This window comes from Solanum tuberosum, unplaced genomic scaffold, assembly GCF_000226075.1.
Source record: "Solanum tuberosum cultivar DM 1-3 516 R44 unplaced genomic scaffold, SolTub_3.0 scf00267, whole genome shotgun sequence".
NCBI classification, from domain to species: domain Eukaryota; kingdom Viridiplantae; phylum Streptophyta; class Magnoliopsida; order Solanales; family Solanaceae; genus Solanum; species Solanum tuberosum.
The window spans coordinates 479,324-495,798 of record NW_006239199.1 but is presented as its reverse complement, the minus strand read 5'-3'; the positions used below and the strand labels follow the sequence as shown (position 1 = coordinate 495,798).

The 16,475-nt window shown below is 37.4% G+C and overlaps 3 protein-coding genes across 8 annotated transcripts in view; 1 reads left to right on the top strand and 2 right to left on the bottom strand.

Annotated features, from left to right (window-relative positions):
* Window positions 1-693, top strand: part of LOC102599530 (uncharacterized) — an 11,316-nt gene extending 10,623 nt beyond the window's left edge. For both annotated transcript variants that reach the window (XM_006358600.2, XM_006358599.2), the window contains one exon: window positions 244-693. In XM_006358600.2, coding sequence (XP_006358662.1) covers window positions 244-398 — 155 coding nt within the window. In that variant the 3' untranslated portion in view covers window positions 399-693. The remainder of the gene's footprint in view (window positions 1-243) is intronic.
* A 2,005-nt stretch (window positions 694-2,698) lies between these two features.
* On the bottom strand, window positions 2,699-15,965 carry LOC102598422 (uncharacterized). Of its 5 annotated transcripts, none has more exons than XM_015314038.1 (7): window positions 15,797-15,965; window positions 11,103-11,324; window positions 10,948-11,010; window positions 10,794-10,841; window positions 10,648-10,701; window positions 3,171-3,228; window positions 2,699-2,964 (listed from the first exon to the last, which is right to left on the bottom strand). In XM_015314038.1, the coding sequence occupies exons 2-7, from the start codon at window positions 11,163-11,165 to the stop codon at window positions 2,921-2,923; spliced, it is 330 nt and encodes a 109-aa protein (XP_015169524.1). In that variant the 5' UTR covers window positions 11,166-11,324; window positions 15,797-15,965; the 3' UTR covers window positions 2,699-2,920. The 5 variants fall into 5 exon arrangements, with proteins under 5 accessions (XP_015169524.1, XP_006358657.1, XP_006358659.1 ...); XM_006358595.2 differs by having other exon boundaries at window positions 11,103-11,197; XM_006358596.2 differs by lacking the exon at window positions 15,797-15,965 and having other exon boundaries at window positions 2,701-2,964; window positions 11,103-11,197; window positions 11,281-11,568.
* On the bottom strand, window positions 11,463-12,823 carry LOC102599202 (uncharacterized). The gene has a single exon (XM_006358598.2). It carries the CDS (start codon window positions 12,255-12,257, stop codon window positions 11,613-11,615), a length of 645 nt encoding a protein of 214 aa, XP_006358660.1. The 5' UTR covers window positions 12,258-12,823; the 3' UTR covers window positions 11,463-11,612.
* Window positions 15,966-16,475: the final 510 nt, after the last annotated feature.

The following is a 16,475-nucleotide window of genomic DNA, read 5'->3' as shown; positions in this document are numbered from 1 at the left end:
CTGCTGATTTTTTTTTTTTTTTTTGATAAAGGTAATATTTGTATATCAATCATCAGCTCAAAGCTGGTATCCAAAAATTTACATCATATCCTCCCTCCACACGTGTGTCGGGCATAAACAAAAGATAAAGAAAAGAAAAGAAGAAAAAAGAGAACTATCCCTAGATCCTCCTTTCACCTTTCTGCTGATGTTTAACTAGCTGGGTAAAACTTATACATTAAATTTTTTATTTGTTTCACTCAGATCCAGATATCAACAGCAGAAACAATCATCCTGAGGCCATGCAAAGGCTTGCTGAGAGGCAACTTGGGGCTCCTAAGCAGATCCACCCTTTTGCTGGTGGCAATGTCCAGGGGATGTACAATCACGAGCTTGACATGGGATTGCGATACAGATAGTTGATCAGGGAGCGAGTCAGTAGCAACATTTGCAACTGGGTACCATGTTTTCTTTTCCCGGTTTGACTGAGAATCCGCTGTTACAACTTTACCATGTTGTACTGCCTTTACCATCGAACCAAAGAATTGGAAACCATGTTGGCCTTCTGCTTTTTTGCATGAGGGGCAGACATATACACTCATGGGAAGTGGTGTAATTTTAGATTTTATTTTCTTGTACTTGGTAGGGTTTAGGGTCTCATCTTGTGCATGCATGGTTCAATTATTTTGCCTTTCATATGCCCCTTCTTCTGAAGTTCCCCTTGCAGTTTTTTTTTTTTTGGTTTCACATTTGGTGTCTGATACCCTCGAATCCAGATTCGCGCTGGAAAGTTTCAAGTGCTCCCTAACAAAGGCGACTTTGTATCCAGAGGGACTCGTACTCGAGACCTCTCATTAAGGATGAAGGAATACTTACCACTCCACCCAACCCTTGCTGGTCCCCTACTCCCCTTGCAGATTCTTGTGTAGTAGTAGCATCAATTTGACTATTGTATTTCTGATCTCGTATTATCCCAAAATGAATATGCATGCCACACGCAAAGGTCTAATGTTTCACATGTACACAAGGTACCCTCCTTCCTAAATGTTTGGTACGCGGAATGGGATAAACAAGGATATTCAATGAGATTATTTTATCCCACCTATATGGGAAGGACTAAGGAGGGTACCCTGTGAACATTAGATCTTTGGTGTGGCATGCATATTCATTTTGGGATGATTGAGATTAGTATATAGTAATCTCAATATTTTAGTACAAATCATGGGATAAAATAATTTCAGGATTATTATTTTTATCCGACGTACAAAGTAACCTTCATTGTTATTTTCCCGGCCCCATGGGGAGAGTTTATTTAACCCATTTCCTACTTTTTCACACTCTAGTGTGCTACTCCGTATGAGATCCCCCTTCTCTTCTGCCATATTAGCTTAGACAGGAGTTTGTAAGATGCCCATGTAAAAAACCAGAAGTATCATATTGCCATCAGTAACTAGAAATCACTTCATTTAATCAAATTAGCAGCATGAGACAAATTTTTTTTATCTTCAAAGATAAAGCAAAACAATTGCCTAGATAAAAAAAATGAATCTTTACTATTATTTTGATTCTGATAATGAAATTTTGATTACATGATGTTATGGTGTTGGATTTTGATGATGATGAAGACATAATCCAGATCCAACTTTAGTTTAACTGCACTTTTTTACTTTTCAATTAGTTGTAAATATTTTGTCACACACTATTTTTTGTTTGCTTATATTTGTGTTTTGATTTTTAAATTCAAAAACAAAGATGTACCCCGCAAGGAAAATATTTGCTACGAGGGATCCTTTTACCCAAACATTCTGCATTTCACTTTTAGAAATTTGTATCTTCTCAATATAAAACTAATGATAATTTAATTTTTTTTAATATTTATATTGTAAAGTTATAGGATGGAATCTATTTAATTTAATTTATTTTTTTGTAACTGTGCTCTTTGGATAATTCTTAATTAGATAGAACTGAAATTAGGCTTTTTGGTAGAGGTGTTCAAAAGAAACCAGCAAACCACACCAAATCAATAAATCAAGAAACAATTTGACTAGTGGTTTTGTATTGAATTTTTCTGACATAATTAATTTGATTTAATATTAACTAAGGAGTCAAAAATATTTAATCAAAATCAAATCGATATTAAATTTATATAAATAATAGAAATATTTATTATAACTCGTGAGTATCTCTTAAACTTTTTCATAATTTATATTTCTTAATACATTATTTCAAGTTTGAAATGACAAATCACATAAATGTCCTTTTTTAGGGTGATCTTCAATTTTTGTCCCTCAATGTGGTGGTCTATAATTTTTGTCCTTCAACATTTTAAGTTACAAGAAAATGACCAGAAATACCTCCAACGTCGAAAACAAAAAAATTGCAAAGGCAAAAGTTCATATTTTCATAGTTATGTATAGCTTGTCCTTAAATTTCACTTGAGAGTTACCGACTTACTCCTCACAAATTTATCGCTTAAAAACTCCTAGCTCCATTTGTTTGTTTTGTTTTTTCATAAGAGCTTGATTTGGTTTGCATTGGGATTATTAGTGTAAAAAGTCTTTTTATGATGATCTTTGTACAATTTGCACGCACATCTATTATTCTACCCAAACCTACTTTGCATCAAAGACCTTGAAGCTAAGTAAGGAGAGGATAAAGCTCTTTGAAGGACTCTATCTACGTAGTAATAGTAAGTAGTAGCAGGAAGGGCCGAGCGCTTACTTTTCAATAATCAATAAACTAGAGTAGGCTTGATAGACTTGCAATAGCGATTCTTAGAGTTAATGTTACAACGCATCAACCAGCCAACAAATACTCATTTGGTTGCCTCAAATAAAGATGAAAACACCTCTATATCCTTAATATTGTTTTCTTAATCCTGAACAGAAATTGCGCATACATGTATATAACAAAGAACATCACAAGCTAGAGAATCACCTGCTCATTCATTTGCAGTAGCATCCTCAGATGGGGCATTATTTCCATCTAGAAGAGGGAGATAAAGACAGTAAGTCTTACAACGCTTCGTTGATGGATCATGAAAAATTAACAGTAAGTCGAATTTGACAGTTACACAACCTTCTCCAGCCCTTAAAACTTTGTTGTAAATCCTCGAATCATGTCCATACTTCTCGAAAGATTAAGTTAATTTCAAGGATCAAATTGAAGGGGGAGAACAGAAAGAAAAATACCTTCACCCTCAGATGGAGCACAAGGAGACTTGCGGTATCGGGATTGTTGCTGTGTTGGCTAAATTAAGAAAATTCAGAAGAAATGTCAGAATGATAACGCTCACAAAGCAAATGGTAAACACTTGTAGAATCAAACACGGTCTACATGGAGGTCATGTCGCTCCTCATCCATCATAAGTTTCAATGAATTACATTTTATACATCCAAAATTCAAAAACAAAATAAATATTGAACAGTTGTTAGAGCCTGACGCCAAATATAACATGTTAACAATCATGTTGTTCTACATTGTCAAGGCCTCTCTAACATCAGGTATAGATATCTTCTATATACATACTAGCTTTATGTAGAAGATACAGTTGCTTCTTATGAAAATCGAAACAAACAACAACATACAAGTGGGGCTGGGGGAAGGTGGTGTTTACGCAGCCTTACCCCTACCTTGTGAAGGGAGAAGCTGTTTCCGATAGACACTCGGCTCAAGTAAGCTTAGTAAAATCAAGTATAAAAAGGGAAATACAACAGTGAGGCAGTCTAGTCTTGCTGAACGTAATGGAGAAGAGAACAATAACAACAACACATAAGACGATAACTAAAGTAAAGAAAACAACAAGTAATAATAAAATCGAAGAACAAGATAGTATGTGAGTAATAATAATAAATAATAATACTAATAAGGGAAACTAGACAACGCTTGACTACCTTTTAATAGTCTACCCTAATCCTCATATCTAGGGTCATGTCCTATCTAATCATCTTCGTCCAGTACTTCTTCGACCTACCTCTACCTCTACTCTCCTCATACCCACCATATCCAACTTCTCACACCTCCTTATTGAGGCATCTGTGCATCTCTTTTTCACATGCCGAACCTTTCCTTTCTTTTGTAGCGCTTTCTGAGTGAGGCAAACCCTCTTCACTACCAACCAAGTAAAGCATTTCACCTTGGTAGGATTCTGACCTTTCCAGATATAATCCCATTGATATTGCTGGCTCCCATTAAGATTATTAATTTCTCTTTTGTAAGCACTCTTGACAGAGTGTTTCAACCATCTTTCTCATGCTTCCAAATAATTCTATCTGAATATGTTGTAAAGCCACTGAACCCCTCAAGTTCCCCAGTAATGAAGCCGCATTTTCCACTTCCCAATCAGTTAGAAAACTTCTGAAAGGATGGATGCCACCGTTGAGGGGACCAGCATTCACCTACTCTAGCCTCTGGATTGTTGCAAATGTTGAACAAATCTGGAAAAGACTCTAGAAGGGGAGAATGGTCTATCCCGCCTTCCTTTCAAAATTTAATCTTGTTACCATTTCCACCAACCTTCAGGTTAAGATTTGGCTCCATCATAGGCAACAAGGCCCTAATGGTTTTCCAAACACCTACTCCATAAAGATCAGTGACTGTCTCTGTACACCAAAAACTTGCTTCCCTAAGCTTTGCTTTAGTTACCTCCTTCCGTAAAGCTTGCTCCTCACCATTATATCTCCAAACTCCAAAGCCACTTCATCAGTAGGCTGTTACCCTGTAATCTAGGGTTTCTGATGCCCAATCCACCCTTCTTGCTAAGTGAAACAGTTTGCCACTTTACCAAGCAGTACCCCTCCCCTTCTTTGCATCTTTGCCATAGAAAATTTCTCCTCAATGAGTCCAATAATTTTAACAACTTTGGATGATATACGGAACAATGACATCACATAATAGGAAGAGAATCTAAAACAGAATTTATTAGATAAGTCTACCCCCAGGCCCCAAGTGATAAGTATTGTGTTTTCTACCTAGCTAGCTTATTCTTTGTTTTCTCCACTATCCCATCTCAGATCTCCTCTGCTTTGTGTTTGCTTCCCAATGGCATACCAAGATAAGTGGTTGGCATGTTCCCCACTCTGCAGCCTAGAATATTTGCCAATTGATGAATCTGAGTTACCTCCTTGATAGGAAAGAGGCTGCTTTTATCCCAGTTGACCTGCAAACCTGCTGTTGCTTCAAATACCAGTAGCATCACTCTAATGTGACATATCTGCTCAAGCTTTGGCTCACAAAGATTATTCTGTCATCTGCATACAACAAGTGACTGATCTCCATATCTTCCCCATTCATGCCACCAATTTGAAACCCTCTAATCCACCTGTTGCTTACTGCAATTCTCATCATGCTATCAAATCCTTCCATGGCCATAATGAAGAGAAAGGGAGACACGGGGTCATCTTGTCTACGTCTGATTGAAAGAAAATTGTAGGTTCTCCGTTAATGAGGGCATAGAACCTTACAGTCTTAGCACAAAAACTAATCTAGTTCAACCATTTGTTCCCAAATCCCATAAGTCTAAGGATGCTCATAAGGAATTCCCAATTTACATGACCATAAGCTTTCTTTATGTCTAATTTACACATAAGACCAACCTCTTCCCCTGTCGGCATGTAATCCACACATTCACTGGCTATGAGAATGGCATCCATAATTTGCTTTTCTTCAATAAATGCCATTTGATGCTTGTTTACCAGTTTGTTCAATACTTTTTTCAACCTTTCTGCCAATAGCTTTGCAATAATCTTATACACTCCAACCAAATTGATTGGTCTGAAGTCCTTCAGTTCCAAAGTCCCTATCTTCTTGGAATCAATGCTATGAAAGTAGCGTTGAAGCTTTTTTCAAAGACCTGATGTGTGTGAAAGTGCTGAATAGTGTTTATGATATCTTATGCTATCATTGATATTTTAGACTCATTATAGGGATAGGACAGTGCCTTTAGAGTTCATTATGTAAATATGGTTTCAGTACAACCCATGTACTGATTTAAAGAAATAGAAACAGTTACCGATCTCAAAAAAAATAAAAAAATATCTTACTTTACTAATTCTAGAAGGATAGAGAGAAGCTCATAGGATACCCATCTGGCCCAGGGGCCTTCCCCATAGAATAAAGAGTTTGATACACTCAACTCTCCACTTCAAATGGTCTCGGCAACTAGATCTGTTCTTCATTTGAGATGATTGGACTATTATGCAATTGAAACTCAGGTCTCCACATTTCAGGCTCCTTGTATGGATTCTGATAAAAATTCTGGATTGCCATCTTGATTTCACCAGGGTCAGTAATTGAATTCCCTTCAATTTCCAAGAGATCAATGTAATTAAGCTACTCACAAGTTAACTAAATAAGTTACCTATTTAGGGTGTGTTTGGATTGGCTTATTTTAAGTGACTTAAAGTTGAAAGCTAAAATCCATAATTATGAGCTGCAACAATTCTATGGCTATATTTGGTATGCATGTCTCCATGCTTCAACCATTGTACCGTAGATCTCTATTTCCAGGCTCTCTTTTCATTCTTTGCCACTTGCTCAAATTCCATAATTTAAGTGTGTTTTCTAGAGTAGTTCATCATTAGAGAGGTTTCTCTGTTCTTGAATTGCTTCCCAACTAGAGAATTGGTTTAGAATGTCCTCCTTTCTCTATTTCAAGTTCCCTCTGTTGTTCTTACTCCACTCGTTCAACTTTCCTTTTAGCATTTTTAGTTTTTCACCCAAAACATAGCCAGGCCTTCCCTTTACAGAGAATCATCTCCACTACCCAGTAGCACTCTCTCTGAATCCCTCAACTTCCATCTACCATGTTTCAAATTTACAATATGATTTTTTTCAGCTCCCAATCTCCACAAGTCTGCAAGATTGGGTTATGATCTGACCCGAGTTTTGGTAGTAAGCTTTGCTTAATGTGTAGAAAGTTTTCCTCCCATTATGCACAATGAAGAAACCTTTCTATCCTGGAAGCAATTCTGTGGTTGTCGCCTTTTCTCCAAGTAAAAGAACCTCCAAATAAAAGAGGGTCTAACAGTTCAAGCTCTTCAATGCAGGATGAAAATTCTGCCATTGCCCCATTACTCCTATAACTGTGTGTTCTTTCTATGGGATACTTGATGACATTAAAGTCCCTACAGACAACCCAAGGCCCATTGAGAGAGCTTCTAACATCAGTCAACTCATCCCATTACACTCTTCTTATCTCTCTGTTGTAATCAGCATATACTGTACAGAGGATTCAAGTAAGATATTCATTAACCCTTGGAATTTGCTTGTAATACACTAGAGCCACTCTCCATCAATTCATAAGTCCACTCTTTTATATTAGAGAATCAAAATTCGCCCCTACTTCCCACTGCCTCCTTATGCATTTCCCCAACCCATTTGTTACTCCAAATGCTCTGCAAGATACTATCTACTGGCCTTTCTATCTTAGTCTCCACTAAAACATAGACATCTGCCCCTCATTGGTGAATTAGATTTCTGACAAGATCCCGTTTACACTCAATATTAAGCCCCCTAACATTCCAAGAGATCATTTTTGCTTTCATTGTTGAAAGTGTTAGATTTCTCCCTCTGGACCTAGGTTTCCCATCCTTCAGTTTCATATAAAAAATCAGGTTCCTAGCCTCTTCTGAAATTGCAGAATTGTTGTCGTTGGTATTAGACTTAACCCGTTTCAACTCCTCCTTTTCTCTCCTTTGATCTAGTTTCATAAGCAAACTCTTTCTCACACCTCTAGAAACTGGCTCCAAATTGTTTGCCCAGTTTGATCATATTTTATTGAGCTCATAAGTTTGCTTTTCAGGTATGTCTGCTATATCTAGGCTATCATCAATTTGTGAAGGTCTCGGCTCAGCATAGACCACAATGGGGCTGGTTCAGTCTTCCTACCCAGTGCGGCAACAATCAACTCCTGATTGTCATCACTTTTAGTGCAAATTCTCCTTTCGTCATATCTTTCCCTTTTCCATATATACTCAAGTTTGACCTCCCCAATACAACAACGTTATCCCTTTTTGTCTCTGCTGCAATAGTGACACCTCGAGAAGGACTATCATCTACCTCTTTTCTCCTGTAGGCCACTGGCGCTTCAATCCATACTGAAAGTTTGCAGATGAAACTGCCGTCAGAAACTTCGATCAACGAAGGGATCTTTTCTTTGGGACCACTAACCCTAATATGAGCCCATCTCAGATGATTTTTCAATTCTGTTTCTTCTTCATTCTCCAACAAACCCCCACATACTTTCCCTATCATCTTCATAACCTCTTTGCTCCAAAGCTGAAGTGGAAGACCTAGAACTCTAACCCGAAACTAATCAAACCTTGTGTCTTCTGGGAGGGCTCCTTTGGTCAGCGACCACCAATCTAGCTTCAGCTTTACTCGCTGACTCCACCATTCTCCCACAAGAGTATGTTCTGCCAAATTCCTTGACTGGAACTCGAATAGGAATTGGATCCCATCCATGTCGTATACCCGAGTGTTTGGGGTGCCCTTCCAAATTTGCTGAGCCCACCTCCTAACATACATCGAGTGGGTACTTCATCACCACCGCAGAATCTTCCAACCAGACACCTACTCACCTACTCGTTACTTTATTCACGTGTCCAAGTTGTGCAAAGCCACTGAATCAAGCTCATTTCGGAATTCCTCATCTCCATTTTATGATCTCTCATATCTGAATCTGTCTGTATTATCTTCTTCTGAATTTTGTGGGGTTGCTCTTTCTTTCTGCCATTCTACTTGCTCCACATGTTTATTCGTTGTCAAAAAGAAATTTCACTGTCTGTTTTGTTGTATTTTTTATTTTCACTTTTCATTTTCTCGAAATTACGTGTCTCCTCTCAATGGCTCTCCTTGAGTTGGTGTTTGACTTCAGGAGTCTGATTTACAGTTTTAGGTAACGTGTCAGCCATTAACAAATTTGCTGTCTTTATCAGCTACTGTTTGTACCAGACTAACTGCATCTAAAGCTGATATAGTAAAACTGATTGTATTCACGAGGGAATAAAGACCCACCTCATCCATTTTTTAAGGATATGGAGAACTCGGAATCTGTACTAGTTCAAATTTACGTACTTGAATTATGTATTCCAATGTCTTGATTCAGGGACTTTACAAGGCATGAAGAAATTTGGTCCGAAAATTCCTCTAGCATAATCTATTGCTTCTACAAAAGTATTAAAATCCTTTAAAAGAGGTTTTTCCTCGTCTTTTTTTTTTTTACCAAGTAAGGTTTTCATTGATAATGACAAGGTCACTTGGCTGTATACAAGAGATATACCAAAAAAGAGAGACCTACAGAATATGATTCTCTCCAAAAGACATCCAATCCTCTATACACACCAAAAGAAAATAAGGGATCGGAGACTACTCCTCAATTGAGCAGAGTTCATCTCCACTCCTTCAAAAGCTCTCATATTTCTCCCTGTCCAAATGACCCACATAAGAGCTAGAGGAGTAACATTCCATGCCTTGTGTATTCTTCTCCTAGCTCCATTCTTTCAACTGAACATCAACTCCTTCACAGATTTAGGAATTACCCAAGTGACGCCAGACCATGTAACATATCCTCCCATAACCTCGTGACTAGTTTGCAAAGTAACAAAATATGATACATATCCTCACCAGTCTCCTTACATAGGAAACACAACCTTTCGGTTCCTAAAGGTTATCTGCCGTCAAAATCACCCCTCTAGTAGCTAACCACATGAAGAAGCACATCTTCCTCAGCACCTTTTGGTATCCATACCGCACAATATGGAAAAATAACCTCCATGTACACCAGAAGCTTCTCATAGAAGGACTTGACAGAAAACACTTAGTCATTCCCCAACTCCCACTCAAAGCATCAGGTCTGTCAACTGACTCACATTGCTTTTGGGGTAAATTTAGCAATCTCTGAAGCTCGGTCACCTTCCAGTCCTAGAAATTCCTCCTAAACCTCAAATCCCAAAAAGTTTCATCCCCTTGCGTCCCCCTAACTTGTTGACAGATAATTCCCTTTGGCATGAAACCCTATACAATACTGGGTATTCATCCTTAAGCCTCAAGCTTCTGCACCACTTTTGCCCCCCAAATTTTTTCTGTCTTTAATAGATTCTACTGCTTCTATCCGTGTTCTAAAGGTACATTTGTTTTGCCATGCATTACTATCTAAAACTAAAAGTTTTTTTCTTTACTTTTTGCAGTAAAATACTCACATACAATGCGTTCATGCATGCTATAGCAAATTTTTTATCTCAATGATTTTTACAATAGGAAATTCAAAGATTGTCTTTCTCCTGTGGCTGCAATTGGGCACTATGAATCTTTGACAAGAAGCGTATCATAACGTGAGGATACAGGTAGGGCTAGACAAATGGAATGGCTGCAGGACTTTAAAAGAAGAGTTCCAAATGATATTTGAATTTGCTACTAGTATTTAATCCAAATGCCTCAGTAAATCAGGTAAAGGAAAACAATTACTGGAACATTAACTTCAGGAGACAATGCCATTACTTCATAGCTTTAACTGATGAAGCGATGTCGTGTAGCATTGACCAACCCAAAAGAAAAAACAACCTACCAAACAATGTACTTTAAGGGCTCAAATTTGCAGCAGAATGACTAAAGAATGGTTAACAAAAGCAACTCTATGCGAAAAGAGGTGGAATGGAATTGACGTAATACCTGCAACTTTGGCCGAAGTGCCTCAAGTGGCCCTTTAGGCTTCTCTACGCCTTGCTGTGATCATGAACCATATTAAGGGTTAGGTGATAACCATAATATAAGCATCAACTGTAACGAAATTGTGAGACTACAAAGTGGACCAGTACCTTTCCAAGAGCCCAATCAGCAGAATCAAAATAAGCACGCTCATGATCCTGACAGCAAATACGGGTTACTTAAAACAGAGAGAACTTGACCAAACACTGCGGACATTCAAAGCACAAGCAATGTAGCACATGGTAATGCCACTTGGTCCACTACCTTAGAGATTAGAAGTGGTTTCTTAGGCATGATTCCTCCATATTTATTTTTAACAACTTCCTCCTGTAATAACAAAAATGGTAAATATATATCCAAAGCTCTGCACTACAATTTAAATATAAAACGATAAGCAAAAATCTTAATGTGAACGCAACTTCCTGTTTGGAAGATGGCATTGAATTTTCTGCTCCATCTATTTGGTCTTTGACATCCCTCATCTCTGACAAACTTCTAATGACCTAGTTTACAGCTGCAATTGCCAGGTAAACAACAACAACATACCCAGTGAAATCCCACAAAGTGGGGTCTAGAAAGGATAGAGTGTACACGTACCTTACCCCTACCTCGTGGAGGTAGAGAGGTTGTTTCTGAAAGACCTTCGGCTCAAGTGAAGCAAAACAAATTAGTAATGAAAAGGAAAAACAACAGTGAACAAAACATAGCAACTAATGGAACTCATATAGGGAAAATGTAAAATGAAAGGAAGGCATTAAAAATAAGCTAGATACAGTTGATTGAATAATTCCAATTCCTCTATTCGCCAAAAGCAGCCCTTGAATAGCCAAGCATTCAAAATAGAGTGAAGTTGCAAGATACCAGCTGCCACATAACAGAAAAAGAACAAGAAAACTCTTAACATTGATTTAGAATTGTAACTAATTAAGCTAATCAACAAGGGTATCATCATCTGCATCTGGAGATTGAGAGGAGCATCCTTTTGCTTCATGTATCTTGTTTTCCCCCGTATCGTTACCAATCTGATGACCATAGTTGTCCAACAGATTATTGAACCTTCTCAAAACTTCAGCAGCTTCAGCCTTAGCTTCCACAGCTTCCTTGACCCTAATCTCTGCATTATACCTGGCCATAACGGCAGCATTGTGGATCGACTCAGAAGCAATGGTAGCAGCGGCAACCAACTGTTTAGCCAAATGGGGGTTAATTTCAATGGCATTATTAGCATGATTGGGAGTAACACAGAAGAAGGTGAAATTAGGGTTAGAACAAGGAGGGCACAAGTAATCATCGGAGGCGGAAGCAACATCAGGGACACAAGAGAGGTGTGAGATAGAGGGGCATTTTTTGCATAGGAGACGGAGGTGAGGGGGAGGAGGGTTGTGGAGGAAGACATCGAAGCAGGTGGGACAGAAAGAACCGGGGTGGGAGTCCAGTACGCAGGCGGTGCAAAGATGGTGTTGGAGACCTCTGTAGAGGAGAAGGTGGAGGATGAAGGGGCGAGTGGTGAAACATACCGCGCATCGGCGGCCAGAAACACCGTAAGATGGCTGTTCTTCCACCGACTGCGACATCAGAACAAACAATGTTCTCTATCCTATGGCCTGTCGTAAACTCACATTTATTTATACATACTGATAATAGGAAAGTTGTTGAGATTTTAAGTATCCACCCCCCTCCTTTGCTCTCTTGTATTCTCTGCATGCATTTATGACTGTTTGAAATAGATACATATTTCCTCTTTTACTTGGAAATTCTGAAATATCACACAAATTTGGTACTTTTATCTCACCAGCCAATTCTCTTCGCTTTCTCTATCTTGTCCCCTATTGTAGATTCTATCAATAAAAGTATATTCACTAAGAGGTTGTTTGATAGAGTGCATTAGAAAAAATAATGCATGCATTAGCATCGTGTATTACTAGTACCTTGTTTGGTATACTTTTTCAACCTATGTATAACTAATGCAAGTATTAATTATACACTCTATTTGGTATTAAGGTATGTATAACTAATACACTCTTTAGCATAAATAAAGACACAATTGTCCCTCAAAACATTTTCCACATCCTCTCCACCATTTTTTTTTTATAACCGAGAAATCCTTCTATGACCAGCCCTTTGGACCAATCGCAACCTTCTAAACTCGGTGGATAATGGACCCTCCCCTCTACCCTTCTCCACTTAAATACCGGGCTTCGCTTTTACATGGTGTGGGGCTTGAACCTGCGACCTAAGCCACAAATCCTTCACCTTTTGCCACTTGAGCTTTTGTGAAGGATACTTTTTAGAAATTATGCAATGCGTATTATTTTTAATACACCAAACTAAACACTGCATAAGAAATAATCTCATCATAACTAATGCAAGCATTACTAATACATCATATTCAACACTATTCTTAGACACCCTATCAAACGATACCTAAAGGAACAGATTATTTAGTACCCGTTGTTCCCTTTTATGTGACACTCTCTTTTTCACATCTTCTTTTTAGCATGTTTCCAGAATAATGACACTTTTTTATATTTAGAAACAACTTAACTATGAACTTCTTGAAAGGAAATACATAGAGTAAGAAGCCTCTTAAAATTCTCATTGATTTTCCAGTAACGGTTTACCCCGGAAATGATTCATGAATTCAATACTATGAAAATCCAAGTGTGCTTTTATTTTCTTTTGATATGTGAAAATCCCAGATGTTCGTTTTTTCTTGAAAATTGTTCTGTTCACGTGATATTAGAAGTTGAGAAAATACAGAAAGACGGTTTCCCAATGCATTGCTCAAATTACAAAACAACCCAAGATCTTAATTCATAACCACAAGAAAAGTAAATAACTCAACTGCTCATGCTTCAACTACAATATTCCCAACCAAAGAATCAGTGGAAGGTTAAAGTATGTAATTGAAGATTTTCATCTTTGTATTTGTAACTAGATTCAGTAACCATGTTACACTAATGTAGTGTGAGCACATTACTTCTGTAAGTTAGGAGTTTTGTGGATACAATATTTATCTGATAAATCACTTACTAAGAACTGGGTTATTACATACGCAACAGAAGCAAGGCTGACAAACCCTTCAAGGGTAGCAAAATGTTCACTGGTTTCTTCGTAAGCCTAACCTTTATTCTGTATTTCAGGCCTAAGGAATCTATGGATATAATAAAACAGAAATGCATCCAATGGAGCAATGCTAGTCAACCAAAACTCCTGCATCTTTCGCCCCTTCCTATTTTACTTCATCTACCAAAAATTACAACATTGGTCCAAAATGGATATAAAGGACTCCTATAGCTGTCCCAACTATTTGGAATTAAGACCTAGTTGAGTGATTTATTGATATCAAAAGGTAAAATGCATAGAGTACAAACATATGCAAACTCAAGGAGCATCAGATCCCCATGGAACCAAAAAAATAAAGGACAAAATTAGTCACAAAAGAGCAAAAAAAAGTTATCATAAAATGCACAAAGGGCATCAATTTGGGAGTTCTCAGCATCGGTTTTGCTCAAAGCTGCAGTGCAAGTCAGAGTAAACAAACATAGCACTTCCTCGACGAATGTCCACATGCATAAACATAGAACTTGATATGCATATAAGTGTTTGCCAGTTTGTTTACCCAGTTTACCTAATGAGCACTCTAATCAACCTCCCTCTCTCTACGAGATAGGGATAAGGTCTGCCTACACTCTACCCTCCCCCGACCCCAATTTAAGGATTACATTGGGTATGTTGTAGTATCTAATGGTTAGATTGCCAATTAATTTGTCCCCTTGGTTTTACCCCAAAATTTTATTGCATTTTAAATAGATGTTAGTCTAAAAGTCTAAATAAAGTTACTATTTTGACGAAATCTGAAGTTTTTCTTTGATATATTAGTGAGTTTCATGATATACTTTTGATAATACAGAACTCAAAAGAAAGTGAAAAAAGTGGGCGAAAAGTTACCCTTCTAGAAAGTGGACATAATGAGAGGACCAAGATAGGAAGTAGCATAAGTTAATTTAGGTTATAGGAAGTAATAATCTCATAGGACAAAACATTACTCCATGTTAGTTATTATAAGCATCATTAATGAAGTTCTGCTACATCCTAGTATTGCTTGACAGACCTGGATTTAAAGATACAGGTTTCAATTGATTTCAACTGGTTAGATTTGAAATGTTAAGATCACTTGGATAACATTGACAATTTGGAAGATAACATGAAACTTACAACTTAACAGTAGTTGTAAATAGCCCCAGAGTTATGGAACAAAGGATTATCTCGGACCTAGACCGAGTTATTGATGGTGATTTTCTAAAAGCTTATTATATGGTATTAAAACTTTTGTGCCCTATCTAAGCACGGAGTTGGGCCACACAGTCCAAACGAAAGTATGGGCTGCTTGGTCTTTATAATGGGGCAGGCTGCATAAGGCTGGTTTCACAGAACAACGAATAGCTTCCACTCAATGCAGTGGAAGGATACCGGGCTGCCTAATTAATCCACCACTTCTATACACTTGTGGGATCACACTGGGTATGTTGTTGTTGTTGTGGCATACTGCCTACGCTTACCATATGGTGTTTAAACTCTTGTGGCCTTATTTCCTTTTCTAAATTTTCTTTAGGTAATTTTGATAGAAATGTTCAGAATATTGAGTGGGTAACCAATCAGCACAAAATCACCAGAACTCACAAGACATTATCACATGGAAAGCAGAAACAATTACCAATCAAAAGTAGAAGCAAAAGAAGTACAACATTAAGAAGTTGAGTCTTTTTCTACTAAATAAGCAGATACAACATACTGCACACCCAATTCACAATTCACAATTCATATTCTATCATATGAAAATCATTGGGAAACAGTATTTTAGGGCTTTCTTCTGGAATCTGGAGAGGGTAACATATGGCTGGGATTTTTCTGTAAATACTAAACATCAGTCAGTCCGGTGCACTAAGGTTCGAGAAAAACCGCACTACAAGGCTTTATTATACACAAACTTACCCGCAGAGACTGTTTTCAGAACCGGTGATCTCATGGTCATGTACCACAACTTTATCAATTACGCGCCAAGACAAAGTAAAATGGTGAGAGGAAACTGAAAAGGGAGTGAGGGACTTACCCAAACAAAGGAAGCAGAAGAATCGCCAGAGAAGTTGCTCTACTCTGAATCAACGGAGAAGAAGTTTAACAAAAAATGGAATGTTTGAATGAGATGGAACAAATAAACAAAATATATTTCAAGTCTTTACTTCAATCAAATCATATTTCAACTGTTCTTGGATGGGATTTTAGAAAAAGGAGTCATCTTTATGGGTCGGATTTATATATTAAAAAAAGATACAAATATAAAATTTGAATTAAATTATTGCCTTTCGAAAAAAAACTCCCAAGTACAACTGTAACGCTCCCCGCTCCTAGGTGGAGTCACCTTGGTTTTACAATGGTATATTGGTGGTAATTGTGTGACAATGATTACAATTTGATTGGCGATAAATATGATTGATAACAATTATTTGATGATAATCGATAAAGAAACTTTCAATTGAATAATATCTTTAACAATTTATTATATAAAAAAAATTAGAATGATTTTTCTTTATCCACATAGATTCATTAATTAGGTGACCTATACCTTGCCTTACTGTTTTTCCTATTCTATCAAAGAACATCTTAATTTGAAAAAAAAATTGTTTATTCAACCATCAAAAATGAAGATTTAACAAAAACAAGAGCATATTATTAAAGCTTAGGAGTAATGCACGCTCATAGGATATGAAGCTGGAGAAAACACCCTAGTA